At 45.5% G+C, this 15,878-nt stretch overlaps 1 protein-coding gene across 1 annotated transcript in view; it reads right to left on the bottom strand.

Moving 5' to 3' along the window:
• NOX5 (NADPH oxidase 5) overlaps nt 1-14,241 on the bottom strand; it is a 29,759-nt gene extending 15,518 nt beyond the window's left edge. The window contains exons 1-7 of the mRNA XM_078624447.1: nt 13,215-14,241; nt 6,937-7,140; nt 4,058-4,181; nt 3,301-3,451; nt 2,523-2,733; nt 1,550-1,787; nt 434-587 (exon numbers count right to left, since the gene is read on the bottom strand). Coding sequence (XP_078480573.1) covers nt 434-587; nt 1,550-1,787; nt 2,523-2,733; nt 3,301-3,451; nt 4,058-4,181; nt 6,937-7,040 — 982 coding nt within the window. The 5' untranslated portion in view covers nt 7,041-7,140; nt 13,215-14,241. The remainder of the gene's footprint in view (nt 1-433; nt 588-1,549; nt 1,788-2,522; nt 2,734-3,300; nt 3,452-4,057; nt 4,182-6,936; nt 7,141-13,214) is intronic.
• Nucleotides 14,242-15,878: the final 1,637 nt, after the last annotated feature.

The following is a 15,878-nucleotide window of genomic DNA, read 5'->3' as shown; positions in this document are numbered from 1 at the left end:
ATGTCATGCAGCGGCGGCAATTACCAGTGCGGCGCTCTGGCTATACATAGCACAGCAGAATGCAAAAATAAACAGGTCAGGGGATTTGCTTAAATCGCTGAAAGGAAATAACATTTAATCCACCGGCCTGTGAGCCTTTCCCATTATTGTTACCCATTAACATGTTTATTAAACGAAGCAATATTGGACAAGTCTCAACTTCAATGAGTTTCATCAGCAAGGTTTGGCCAAGGTGATGAATAGAATGTTAGTCAAAACAAATGAGATTGATCGTGAAGGTCAGAGATAGAGCGGAGGAAACTGGCGGCAGTAGGGGACAGTCGGGGACATTTTCACCAAATTCTATGTCCGTCATGCACCCAGAATGTGCCGTTCGCTTAACTGTGGTTAATGTGGTTAAACAATTGTATTATTTTTATTATTTCCTCCTCACCGAAGTTGACAACGTGGCAGATTGAGTGCACGGAGGCGAGTGCAGACAAGACGTAGCCGACCATCTGGTGGAAGAGCACGCTCTGGTCGATGGGCAGGACGTGAACCACCCACGTGGCTCGCAGCCATGTCAGGCAGCGGCGGAGCATCAGCACCTGGCATCATCACCACCCACACCATCGTCGTCATTACTATTAACATTATCACCAATGGCACTGGTGGCTGCAGGGTTTAAATTACATGATTTCAAACAAGATATCAATTGGCATATGCAGAATTTAATGCACGTATTGTGTCCATAACATTGATTTTAATCGATTAATCTATTCACTGTTACTATACCGACTAGGTACCTATGCCACCACCATCATCATTGTCATCACCATTGCACAGGTTTAAATTTTTACAGGTGTGTGCAATGTATTTTGATTCTGGACAATCTGCAAAGTATGGGCTGTCTTGGGGGTAGAAGAATAGAGTTTAAGAATCCCTCCATTGTGCTGTTGAGAGGGCTTGAATTCACAAAGATGAAATCATTACCCACCTTTTGGTTACTTTGCTGCCACAAATATATGAACATGATCCTGGCTGAAAAGAGCTTATCCACTTTACGCATGCAGACACTGTACCAAATTATCTTCGTTCCTTTTGGTACATGTAATGTAATAATGAATAACATTTTCATGGGTCATCTCCGGTTATTCTACCGTATCAGGTAAAGGTGCAGCCCTGCAATTGTTTGCTCATGCCACTGCTTTTAAAAGGGCCCCCACTAGGAGGAGCTTTATATAACCCCTCTCGAGGTGATTTTGGCTTACTCTTCTAAGCTAGCCAGACATCTTGGAAGAGGTGAGAGTAACCATGCTTTATCCCACCAAACGTGACCTGCCAATTGACTGTGGAGTGCCCATTTGTACTGCTGGGTGGACAGAGGCAGGGGGGTGGGAATAAAACAAACTTGCCCCGTTATTTCAACTGCCGCGCCAGGAGACCTGTTCGTTAACCATAACACCACGAAATGTGATACAAAAGTGAACATAATTTTCACAGCCCCATATCCAGTTGTTCCACCATATTGTGATGTTATAATTTGGTAGACACCGTCTTGCTCTCTCACCACCACGAGGACGCAGTTGAAGTTGAGGCAGAGGCCACAGGCTCGCGCCGCGCTCACCCAGGGCCCCAGGCGGTGGTTCGCGTGCGCGCCCAGACCCAGGAGCAGCGCACTCGTGCACGCGTACGCGGCCATGAAGAGCAGCTTGCGGTAGTTGTTCTGCCAGTAGGTGCGCGTCAAGTAGCGCGGCGGCCCATGGTGTTGCTCGTGCTCGCACGGGGGCTTCAGCCAGCTCGCCGCGCTGAGTCGTCAAAGCCATTGTCGTTTATCCATGAGCATGAACGCATTAGCATGATAATTTTTTATACTGATAAATATACCTCCAAAGGCAGGAACTCCGCCAAAAGGGTGTGGAGGCCCTAATCCAGCTGTGGATTGATCATGGCTGATAATAACTCAAATATAAAATGTAAATATAACTCAAAATGAAATCCAAATATATATAAAATGCTGGTCAAGGTAGACTCAGTTTGTTATTCCAACAGGATTAACACAATTATCACTGTGGGAAGTTAATGGCGCCGCATCAGCAAGTACAGCTTACACAAAAATGTAAAATAAAACCAAAATAAATTCATAAAATCATGAATAAACGTGGACTATGTCCTTCTAAGTAGTTGTGACAGCAAAACCCACTTGCATGTTTGCTAACATGGATAGTCATTCTTGCTCTGGTTTGTGTCTCCAAGTTTTGGGCAACCCATCGATCTCCGACTATTTTTCAAGAGGATAATAGCAATGCACCTATAAGTTAAGTTTTGTTCATATTGGACCATGTTTAATAGAGTCATAGTTTAACCCCTTTACGGACAGCTGAGCAGAAAAGAGGAAATGCACACACCCTATACATCCAATTAGCACGGTTGGCTACGTACGGTGCGAAAGAAGCTCAACATATATACATGCATACACACGCTGTCAACCTTAGTTGTAATGCATAAAGAACAGTTAGCATGATTGGTCGGACGGCAGGCACCTGATGGTGAGGTCCTCGAGCACGCCAGGCAGTTTGGCAAGTTCGGCGCCCAGCTCCTGCAGGGTGATGGCCCCACTCTGATCGACATCGGCAGCCTCAAAGAGCGCCAGGGTGAGCGCCTCGAGCCGGCCCTCGGGCAGAGAGATGGCACTCTCCCTGAGGCACGACTCCAGCACTGTGCGCAGCTCGTGCGGTTCGATCAGCCCGCTGCCTGCGCACGTGCAAAATAAAGCAAGGCGAAGGCCCCACTTTAGCAGGCATGTAATGATTTGCTTCCCCAGTGATTTAAATAATTGTTACGATTTTGGAGCCATGATTTAATTCAGGGATTATTTTTTGGTCTTGGTTTTTCCAACCGATTCGTATTGATTTTGTTTTATTTGTAGGTGTTTGTATTTACATTTTTTTCAATTATCATTAAAAAAAACTATTTCTGTATTAGCTTCAATGTGTTAATATTGCATTTGCATGTCAAAATTCTAATTAATAAATACATTTATGGATGAAACATTATTCATTCTCATTTGTACAATTTGATCCATGTATCTTAAACTCACAAATCAATGTATAAATAACATTCTGAAACTGTAATTTCACTTAACCATTTTACTGCCAATTAACGGTAGAAGCTGCCTTTCTGCGATCATATGCATTGGGCGACAGGAATTGAGGAAAAGTGAAATTAGTAGCTGTCAAGCATTGGCCTTCCATTAGACGGATACTTTATCTCAAATATATTGAATGAATAAAAAAATTAAAACAACAATAAATTTACAACCATCCACATCGTAGACATGGAAGAGAAAGGTGAGCTTGTCCATGTGTGATCCATGTACGAGGAGGCGTAGCGCTTCCAGCAGCTCCTCCAGGCTGATGGTCCCATTCCCATCTGAATCGAAAAGCGCGAAGAATCGCTCCACGAAGAACGACTGTGGAAGAGGGTGAGGGATTCATAATATTCATAATAAACGTTTTTGGGTTAGATCGCGTTATTTATAAATGTGTCGTAACCCTCCACCACCCGACACGGCCAATCAGCAAAAAAAGTGTCACGTTGACAAAAGACAAATAGTTCACTACTTTAGCCCACCGGTGTGTTGAAGAGTGAAACCACAACATTTACAGTTTTTGAGTATGACGTTTCGCTGGTAATTACATCCAGCATCATCGGGCAATTCGCCAGAATGGTGAGAAATATTTCCTTGCAAACCTTCACAGGGTCAAGGTTTAGGGTCCATCGTTCATTTTCATGGTACATAGTTCAAAATCCAACAGTTAGTGTTGAGCGTTCATGGACAGCTACCCACATGAAGGAATCAGTATCAAGAGTTTAAAATTAGCATCCTGAAGTTAGAATCAAGCATCAATGATCAGGGTCCACAGTCAGTGTCAAAAGTCCAGTCTGGGTCCAAGGTTAAATAACTGTCTTTCGAGACCTAACGAGAGTCACTGCTCTGTCTTCCCCACAGGGACCACCCCCCCCCCCCCCCACGTGATCATGAGCGAGACCTCACGGACACTGAGCATGGTCTCACCTCCTTGATGTTGAGTGCTGCCTTGAACTCCCGCATGGTGATCTCTTGGCCATGGCCGGCAATACGCTCGAACTGACGCGACACCCAGGACAGCCAGCGTGCCTCCTCGCCCACGCTCTGTGTGCTGGTCGCAGGACACATGGGCCACACTCTCTTTTCCCCCAATTGTATGTACAATCGTATTACGACTTTGCTATTGCGGTCGTGTAATTGGATTCAAATCTCGTTTGGAATTCTGACTGCAATACTTTTTTTGAGATTCTTACAAGTGACCTTTTTATCCACACATTAGCGGACACACTTTGACATATTTGTTGCAAGGCAATCCAATGTGTCATACTTAGAATTGGAATTCATTTAAATGAAGTGAAGAAAAGAGATGTTACGTGATTATTTTGTAATGGTCATTGGACACCAGGCTGAGACAATGCACTTGCTATGCTTCAGAACTTGGTTTAATCACAGGTGGCCGAAACCTGAATTCAACCCTAAGATGTAAGTGATAACACCTCGGTGCTCTGATCTATGAACCATTCTGCCATCTCTATGCTCCCAGCTCAGGTGAGGTTATCCTGCGATCTTGGGGCATTTAGTTCTGTTTCCACACATCCCATTTCGAACCTCGTGAGGCCACAGGCAAGAAATCTTTGTAGCCACAACAACAAAGCCAATGCCTCTTCAATGGGATGAGCTATTCAAACCTGTTTTGCACAATGTGGAAATCCTGACCTGGATAAATTTAGCTACACCACACAAAGCAATGATTCTCCTTTGCTCTTCTGTAATTTGTTAGTGAAAGCTAACATAAAGTAACTCTCTCAATAATGTAGAAGTACAAATGACATGAAAAAACACGCTAATAGGTAAACTTTCATCCACCAATGAATAGTGTGTCTGATGATCACACACACATGATAAAACCATAGCATTTGCATCAAAAGACGAGGGCCTTCCAATTCCCACTATTCATGACAATTTTCACTATTCACATGTATGCCCTGAAGTACTCCCTTTGGGTCAATGCATGTGCTTGCAATTAGCTGAATTTTGTCGTGGTGTTTTTATGCTGGATCATCCCACTTGTTCGTGGCGTGTTCACTGGCATATCATAGTAAACACATGAAAAATATTGAAGCGTGATACGAGGGCAAGTGGTTGAGCTGTGGTGAGTGCACTCTGCTATTAACCCAGCCACCTGAGATAAATATTCAGCCATAGCCAACATCAGTGGCGAGTGATATCTGAATAGATCCTAGGCCCGCCCTTCATCAACCTGCGCTGATCAGCATGCTCGTGTATGGTCAAACAACTCCCATGACAGATACATCATTGAGAGCCTTTCATCCAGCAGTGGATTGACAAAGGACTGTTAGTTATATGTTTTTTTATTGGCACTTATATATGTAGATTTCAGCAAAACTACAACTCCATGTACCAACACAGCCTCCAATCATGGTTATACACAGCACTGGCAGTCAATTACTATGTTTCCATTAAGTAGTAGAAGCAAACTCGGCTTATTTGACTCACTATGCATTCATTTAAGTTGCATAACTTACTGATTAAAAAACAGTATTGTTTATCTGAATAGACACCATTGCTATCATGCACTCTAATTTGTGTTGTTTTTATTGATTACAACTGTCTGAAATTGGATGGAATCTATAATATAAAGCTTATTTCGACTTAAAACTCAGTTAATTGTACATAAATGTATTAGACAGAACAAAAGTGTGGTATGAATTGTTATGTTATTTGCGGGCGGGATAAGTTTTTGGAGGAACGTGTACACTTTCATTAAGCCAATTATACAAACATCATTGAATCAACCGAATGGAACTTATTTGAACAAAAATAATTAAATTGGAACGTAAGTGTATGTACGTATGTGTTGTGGGATTCACCGCTTAAATGAGTGACTGTTGTGGCTGGGGGTGGATTTGTCCCCATAACCCAGAGCAATGGCGGAGCCAGGATTTTCAGGTAGGGGGGGGCAACCCCTTCAGCAATGAAAAATGATAGGAGTTGTTGGTAAGTAAGGACTTGTCCCTTGCTTTTTATTCGACGCGTGTGCGGCGATGGCGCAGCCATCGTTAGAGGGTCGAATTCGAACCGTGTGTGATCGGCATCGCGCTCGCTGAAGGTGAATGCCTTCAGGGAAGTCGTGTACTGTATATGCAACTGCGCACAATTCTGAGTCACTTATAACTGCTTTGCCGTTAGTTATTGCCAATTATGGACTCAGACTATTGTCCTATCATCTCATAGAGTCCCTGGCACATACTAATATGCTACACAGTGGCAGTGGGGGGTCTCAAAATGCCGATTTATTACTAATAAATCCCAATGATCCGATCTAAATTGGGGATTTCGATTGGATCATTGGGGAGGCACGTGTCACCCCCCCCCCCCCCCATTGGCTCCGCCAGTGACCCAGAGCCAGGCCTAATGCCATTCACAGGTGATCTCAAACAGCATTTGCCCTACCTGTAAGCAATGAGGCTCATGCCAATTGTTTTACCCAGGAAAAGGACTACCGAATGCCACACCCCACCCTATTCAGTATCAGGCTGTTGTTCAGGAGGGCTTCACTTCGGGATGTTTGTCCAATGCCATTAGCGAGTGGAAACTGGAGTACCTTGAACAAAAAATATACACATATAAAGAGGTAACACTTAACTCACCCATCTCCTGGCCACTTTCGCCGTCCCTTGCCTACAATACCTGTAATGCGTTGGTGGTTATCCAACCATCCAAGTAATAAGCAGGCTCAACCTCAGTATACTTGCGAGATCCGATGATATCGGGTGCATTTAGGGTGACTTGGTCGTACGCTAAAGAGAGCCGGCATCAGGGATGGCGGTGCCTGTTCGTCGTACCTGAGGCTGCGACTTCGAGGCTCGCCTGTTGCGACGCCGTGGAATTCCAGCCGATGATCGTTGGTCCCGTCCGCCGTTCCTCCCTCTCGTCCCAGGGTGCTCATTGTGCACGAGCGTGGTGTCCATCGTGAGGAGCAGTGCAGCTTGAGCCTCCTTTTATGAGCGTCCCATCAAAAAGGGCAGCACATGTGGCTTCGACAGCTTCTGTACAAAACACATGCTCATAAATTCTCTGGGTCGTTTTTGTTTCATGACATAATTGGCCGTGCATAAAGGGCACAAAAACCTTTTCATATAATTATAGACATGTACGGCAGCCCTTTTGTCAATCCATGACTAGATGTGGAACGTTTCACAACGTGTGGGTCATTGGGATTATTTACTATATTTTACCATGCCGGTAAAAAACATGTTGCCTCAAAAATACAACAGTAACTGTAAAGTATATTAAAAGTATGGACTATGCAAAAATAAATATGGGGTTATCCTTTCATAAAGTTTAATGGGGTTTGGCATCGTGTTTTACATTTTCAGAAGGATTCAAGTTTAACACATTGCGTTACAGTTCCTTTATAAATAGTTTTTAGGAAGTGAATACTGTAATAGTTTAAATTAACGTGACAGTCCAAATGAGCCAGCGGGTATTAGGGATGTTATAATTAGTCAATTAATAGGCTATCGATTAATAGGTTAGGGGCCGTCCATAAATGACGTCACGCACCTGGGGGGGGGGGGGTCAGACATTTGTGACGATGTGTGACGATGGGGGGGGGGGGGGTGAGAAATGTGATGTCACATCAAAATGCGCAACTTTAAATAAATATAGACAACACGTTCTACTTAATTAAATATACTTTTTAATAAATGTTTTCTCCTACAACACGAGTGCAGCGCCACATTAAATACGCACTACAATGACAATAGTTTAAAGCGAATTGAAGCATGTTTTATTGGGGGGGGGGGGCAGAGCTTTGTGACGTCATATTTGAAGGGGGGTCTGACTTTTTGTGACGCCGTGCCGTGTGACGAGGGGGGGGGGGGTCAAAAATCGTAAAATATCGCGTGACGTCATTTATGGACGGCCCCTTATACAATCTCTATCTCACAATACGTTGATCGATGTGCGTGTAACATTAGATGTTTTTGTAATTCGTGTGTTGTGCGTACTGGGGGGGGGGGGGGGGGTGTTGTCCCCCCCCACCCGCTAAATCAAGAGAGGCCGCCAGATTTACCACAATGTAGGAAGAAATAATCGTATAATGATTTGAATAATACAAATTGAATAATTGAATCGTGAAGAGGGCAACCGTGCCTTAACTTCACATCCAACGGGTTTAATAATCAGCTTTTTTTTACCGAACTACCCATTCGGACTACTAGATACAAATAAACAATAATAGCTTGTTGTGTACTGCATTTTTCTATCTTCTAACTTGGTGACCCGCCCCTACTGGACATCTGTGAAAAAGAGCTTTATAGCTCATCGGATTCCTCCGGTATAAACACATTCCTGCGGAGGGAGCTGGTAGGAACGTTGGGTTGCTCGGTCAATGGCCAGGGTCAACGGCGGCGTGGTGTATTCCGCAAATATGCCCGACTGTGAAGGCGGGCATAAGCTGGCGTGAGTAGGTTAAACGTTGAGTTTTATAAGGGCACCACGGGGTGACCAGCCCCTCCCCACCCAGCCCCACCCCTCCCACCCCCCACCCAGCCCCACCCTCCCCACCCAGCCCCTCCCCACCCTCCCCTCCCCACCATCCCCACCCAGCCCCTCCCCACCTAGCCCCACCCTCCCCACCCAGCCCCTCCCCACCCCACCCAGCCCGTTCCCTGCACGACGGATGGACGGACACAATAATCCCCTGTGGGCTGGTGTAACCAGAGGTTCCTACCAGTAAGATTCTGATACAGCGCGTCGGCAGGTGGCGACATTGCATCGCCTTTTAATGTTTATATACTGTATGTGTAAACACGTACTGTACAGCATGTCATTTATATAACGCAACATCTGTAAGGGAAGCGGTGTGTGTGCTGTAAAGCCTTAAGAGTGTGAACAGAGTTTACACACACACAATATGACATGTACACACACACAGGTAACCCAGACACACAGGCCTGCACACACGACATTAACTCATGTGCAGATATGTCCTGGCCAAGAGTACAACAGCAGCAATTGCCACGCACGTTACACAGTAAATAAAGTATGAACACCTGTTCAGCTTCACACACACACAGCATGAACAAACATAAAGCCTAACACACACATACGCAGTACAACATTCACAAAAACACACGTACACCACAAACACACGCTGAATAATTGACAAGCACACACACACACGGACGAACTGAAAACGTATACAGCACACACACACACGCACATGGCATTGCAACACAGCGTCAACACACAACTTTTGAACAGGACAGTCATAGGCAAGCCTGACCCACGCAACGTGGACACACGAAAAGCCAGTCCACACATACCGATTCACTGACAAATCGCCCGAACCACACGGATTCGACCACGAAAAGTCAACAACAGTGGTTCCCGGACACACGTGCAACTTTAACAAGATTGCCTTCATGTCGCCTGACCACGTTCACAGGCTCTCTCAACAAATACTACAGCCAAAGATCCCCCGTATAGTATTAACAAGACTGTTGGGGCAAGTGCTGTTAGCGAGCACCTATTAAGGTCGCAATGGCACACGAAGGGGTTGGGTGGTCAGGACCAACCCCGCCCATGCCGTCTTTGTCTCCCCCAGTGACGATGCTTACTAAACACCGCACTAGGTACTCGTTTTAGGCTGAGTCGACCTAGGGGAGGCCCAGCACCGGTTCAGATAATCGTCACACACAAACCACACTCACAGGCTCTCAACAAATACAGCCAAAGATCCCCCGTATAGCATTAACATAATTTTGGGCTAAGTGCTGTTAGCGAGTAGCACCTATGAAGGCCGACACGGCACACCAGGGGGTGGGTGGCCAGCACCGGGCACTCATTTTAGGCTGAGTCAACCTAGAGGAGACCCAGCATCGGTTCAGATAATCGTCACACACACAGACCACACTAACAGGCTCTCAACAAATACACACAGACCACACACCCTACCTAGACGCACACACACTGTGTCACACAGCCTCACCATACACACAGGTCTGTTGGCCATGCTTAAAGAGACTCGGACACACGGCACGGACACTGTTTTGTCACTACTCAACAGCATGTTGTGTATGTCCTCCAGCGCCCTCGGTGCCGACAACGCTTATACAATAACACTAGACGTCATGTATATATCGTACGGTCACGTTCAACAAGCCAACAACATTCACAAATCACGCACAAGACGAGTGAGTGAAAGTTGCTTTGCAGCGGGGACGAATCACTCCGACAATAATTGCTCATGAAAGAACTGGCACGCCGATTTTATCACGTTCATATTAGTATTACATCACGATTATCACTGACTGATGTCAATTCTCACGTTTTAGATGGGTTAGAAAAGATAAAGTTTCGTTGAAATGTACTGTGGTCGAGTAACCGTAAATAATCTAAAACCAAAATGTTAGAAATTGGCCCACGGTTTATAAGACACGGGGTCGGTCTAAAGCTGCACATTACGACTTTAATCTTCGTGATACATATTTAATTATTCACGAACCCCATCAGCGAACCAAGTAATACGAGTGTGAAGCTAACACGAACACCGATTACGTTCGAGCACTGTGTGGAAATACACGAAGCCATAGCTAGGATCAGTGGCGACTGATATCTAAACCATTTCTGGGTACCCACGCCACCTTAATCCTCCCTTCCACAACCGTAGTGAAGTATGGCCTTCATCCAGAAAATGAATTGACTGAGGACTGTCAATTTTTGTTAAATTTAAGTCTAAACTTAAACGTTTTATTTGACCAGGTAAGGCCCACTAAGCTCTATACGGCTCTTTTTCAGAAGCTACCTGGCCACAAATGATAGCTCGACGGAGTGGCTTAGCACGTGGACATTAAAAGCAGCTAAACATTCTAAACGCATGTTTATTATAAATGTGGAGGGAAAACCGGAGGACCCGGAGAAAAATCCAGAGAGAACACGCAAACGCCAAATATACAGCAGGCGTCAGGGTCTGGATCAAAATCCCACGACGTCCTGCAAATCAGGCGAGGTAGTTAACATCTAACCACCGCGTCATTGCTATCTCCAGTTTTAAATCCACGGTGTTGATCATGGGGGATGACAACACATTCCTGCGGAGGGAGCTGGTAGGAACGTTGGGTTGCTCGGTCAATGGCCAGGGTCAACGGCAGCGTGGTGTATTCCGCAAATATGCCCGACTGTGAGGGCGGGCACAAGCCGGCGTTAGTAGGTTAAACGTTGAGTTTTATAAGGGCACCACGGGGTGACCAGCCCCTCCCCACCCAGCCCCACCCCTCCCACCCCCCACCCAGCCCCACCCTCCCCACCCAGCCCCACCCTCCCCACCCTCCCCACCCAGCCCCTCCCAACCCTCCCCTCCCCACCCAGCCCCTCCCTCCACGACGGACGGACGGACACAATAATCCCCTGTGGGCTGGTGTAACCAGGAGGTTCCTACCAGTATAACCTACTTTATTATTGCCGCCAGTGCGTGTTGGTGCTGGCGTATAGCATATCAAAATGAATAAACAAAAAGTGACAATAATTTGCATACCACACACTGTGCAACAGATATATAATGCAAGCACAACACGCAAGAATGTGTAAATGGCAGCCACGCTCAGAAGCGATGAACGTCAATTACTTTGTTGCCGCTTTGCCATCCGTAAATCGACACACCCTGTACGCAACGCTATACGTTACGTAAATATGCCAGTCCTCGTGTTTACGTGTGGAGGGGCCCATGTGGATTAACCGCGAAATTAACCTGCAAACGTGTCATTAACATTCGTCGACGCAAAATATGCAACACAAGAGTGCACAAACATGCCGCGCGATTCCAACACGCACCAGCCATCGCACGCACACACAGCAACACAGCCGACATGCAACCAGACAGCGCATGCAAGCCACAAAGCGATCACACATAGCCATTGCACACACGGTCACACATCCACACGCACCACAAGCCACACAAGCCATCTCAAGCACACAACCGCACGCCCAAAGGCAGTCAGTCACAAACCCTTTAATTGTTTGACGTTGCCAAGCCCCGAGATGTTCTCTCAAACAGTTTGCACTCATCTATTTTATATTTCCCTATCCAGACACATTTCTGCAGGTGTTATCAAAGGATTGTAGGGAGCAGTTTAACAAGTAGGCTGTCGATAGTCTATTTACGGAGGGTTGGTTAGAGCATTATCCGTAGGAGTAGGTTTTCTTCCGCACATAAAAACAAACCTCAGTTAATAATTTCCCCCCCAAAAAGCACAGGATGCTCCCGAACACACACCTCGGGACTCCGTGAAAACATTTAACAAAAATGTCCCGTCTGGACAACACGCACGTGTCCTAGGCAGACTTTCACCTGGCGCAAATGACTGACTTGCTCAATTCACTGATCGATTTCCACTCTTTACAAAACATCTATTCAGTCGTGTGCATTCAAATTCGCCGCAATTTGTGAAAAGAAATAATGAAGTCCGATCAAAAATAGCTTCCAGTCTCCCTAATAGTGCATTTTGGCTTTTAATTGCATTCGACCAACACGAAAGGGCGTTAATAACGACACGCTTCTTTTTTTGTTGCAAGGAATAGCGTAAAAGTGTATAAAACCTGGACAAATTCAAGGCGCCTTGTGTGCCATTTGGCAGTTTACCTGCTTTATTATGAATAAGGGTCATGATTGATTGGGCACGGATAATGGGATACGTTAATATGGCCTGCAGAGGGCACACACAACGTGCATCAGCGATGGCATTGCAGCAGCAGCAGGGAGGAACGGTGCACTGCTTTGCATCATGGAACACGATTGTGGACGGGAGTACAAGAGGCGATTACGCACTGCACTGATTGCATCGTGCCTTTCTTTGTTTACAAAACACTTGACGCAACCCACTTCGCAAAGATACAAACCTGAAATAATCGTTACACCGTCGAGGGGACGCAAGCATTAATGTACGCAAACACGACATTTGTTTACCGTGAAAACGATACATATGTGCGCTTCGTGACCTGGTTATCCCGTTTTCACCGTTCATAATAAAACAAAGCAAGCTTGGCAATAAATTATCCCGTTAAGGTGTCCAACATATCATTCACGAAACATGTTTTCTACAATGCATATTTTTAATACCTTATGCGTACACTTTACTCACTGCAGTCCTGTGTTGCCCTCCAGCGACTGCCGATTTAACTGTCTGTTTCGCGATGATGTAATCACTTTCAACATTGATTGCATATATAAAGCGCATATCATACGTTTTGCATTTAGCGTACAGTACTTCATATACATATCGCACACAGCACATTTCATCTACCCTTAGCGAAAAACTAAACTATGCATTGCTGAAATGGTATTCGTGGGGTATGTGTTTGCAATGTCGTGTAATTTTGATGGCATCGTTCTGCAAGCTGACTGCACAAATCCTTACACAAAGACAAAGATCTCCTGCATAGCCTCAACGGACTTTTGGGGCAAGTGCTGTTAGTGAGCGCCTATGCCGGCACGGCACACGAGGGGGTAAGTGTCCAGCACCACGCCCGACGCTCATAACACACATGCACACACATGCACACACAAGCACACACAAGCACACGCACACACAGGGAAACATATAGCTTAGATACACATGCTGATGCTGGGGTTAACGTTGGCTCAGCAGTAGCTGGTCTTACAACTGCACCATGTAACATTGGTCAACAGCGATATGACATTGGAACATTACTGCCCCAAATTACCAAGCCCTGCTACACGAGCCCGACGCAGCATAGACCAATTTTGGGCCAACGTTGGGCGAGTGTTGAGCCATTCGTGGCCAAAAAAATGACTGGCCCATTCAACGTGGGTCCTTTTTGGGCCATAATTGGACCGCGTGGCTGAACCTATCTTGTTTACGTTCCGGCGTGCAATGTGTATACTGCTTACCAACTAATACAGGGTACAGATATAGCTTCTGTATTATTTTATATAGCTCACACATCCTTGTTTTGACACAATCAATTACATTTAGCAGTTGTATTGTGGTTGTTGAGATATATACACGACTGTAGGATTCACACACACGCACATTATACACAGATGAACATGCACAGCTAGCCCAAGAAGTAGTTTTTTTTTATCACAACACTTCATCTAGGCTGACTGGGCACCAGAGCTTACGAAAGATTAAAGATACACATCTTTTACACGCGTGCAAAGCCGTCGTAGACACACGCTTGTGCAAACGCACCGACGCCGCATTTCAAGTGCAAAATAAAGCTCTCCCGGCGTGTGTGCTAAACCAGACCTAAACCTCCCCGAGGTTGACTCAGCCTTAAAATAGTTCCTGGTGAGATGTTTAGACATTTGTACTGGGTGGGGCGACAAAGGCGGACGGCCGTGAGTGCTGGCCCACACCAACCTCGCCAGAGCGGTTCCCACTTTCGAAGGTGGTGGATAACAGCAGTTGCTCCAACAATCCGTATGACTATACGGGGGATCTTTATCTTTGTAACCACTTAGCATCGTCTCTTGGAGGTCATCAAACCGATTTGCATTTAATGAAACTAATCCGTCGGGCGAGGTACGTTTAAGCTTAAGATGTTAATTGGAAAAACCCCAGGGCACGACACATTTGGGAAGACCAACGGAATGGTTATTATCAGTTCACTGTTGCACTAAATGCACGAATGTCTAAAATGCTCTCACCAGTGTTCATATCGAGGTATTATTTAAAGCAGGGTTAAGCCTGGATAGTACTTGGGTGGCCGACCACCACGCACAAACAGGTTGGCATAGGGTCGCGGTTTCAACGTGATGGGCAGCTGAGGGCAGTGTTGTGAAAACCCACACTGATCAGCGTGGTGATGAATGATCAAATAATCCGTCGGACAGTGGCGAAGCCCTCATCCAGCAATGGATTGACAAAAGGGGTTGTGCATGTACATATTGTTGAAATAGGGTGTTTACCGATGAAAGTCTTGGTGAGTTTTAAAGACTGTGCCGACCACCATTTGTAGCATGATTTTGATGTATTTGTTGTGAGAAATCCCACACATGAGACGAAAACATGTTACACTTCGTACAGCCAGCCCTTTTGAAATTGCCAAAACCCTATTAGCTGTATCGCCCCCTACAGGGACCAATACTACACGTACCACATCAACTCCGCACTGCAAAAAAGCAATGGCATTTTATCCATGCGGTTCTGCCAACTATTGAAGGCAGTTCGTATATCAAATGAAGCTCGGAAATTAAAAGAAGCTGAGAACATCCCATATCTACGGGGCTCTGATACACGACTACCACCACAATGCTATATGGATAGACTGACTCTCCCCATACAAACGTGGAATCGTTACGTTTGATGAAAGACTAGAAACCCTGATGAGCACCACCCTACATTCTCTTGGAACGCGAGGACACTCAGTTTTTACATAACAATGACAGGGACGTTAATTAACACCTGTGTTAACAATGTAATTAGCACAACATAGCTGTTTAAACCGTTAGCAATTCAATGCTGAAGGCCTCTCTGTGATGTTGATCATAGAAGTTGTTTTACCACGCTAATGAGTGCTAGTAGGTGAATACGAAATGCTTAAGATATTTTCAGATGTCTCGTCCCTGATGTTAGCCATGGCTTAGAATTGAACTCGGGGGTAGCCGAGGTCAGAGGAGTGTGCTAACCAATGCAGCAATACAATTCACAAAGAAGATAGACGGCTCACTAACTCAAACAGTTTTCAAGATAGATTAGCCCTGCACCCATAACTAATACACAGAAGGTGAACTAGGGCTGAATTCATATCATTATGG

Source organism: Lampetra planeri, chromosome 3 (genome assembly GCF_965212315.1).
Source record: "Lampetra planeri chromosome 3, kcLamPlan1.2.h2, whole genome shotgun sequence".
Classification (NCBI taxonomy): Eukaryota; Metazoa; Chordata; class Hyperoartia; order Petromyzontiformes; family Petromyzontidae; genus Lampetra; species Lampetra planeri.
The sequence above is the reverse complement of the archived record's forward strand: the minus strand, read 5'-3'. Positions and strand labels throughout refer to the sequence as shown.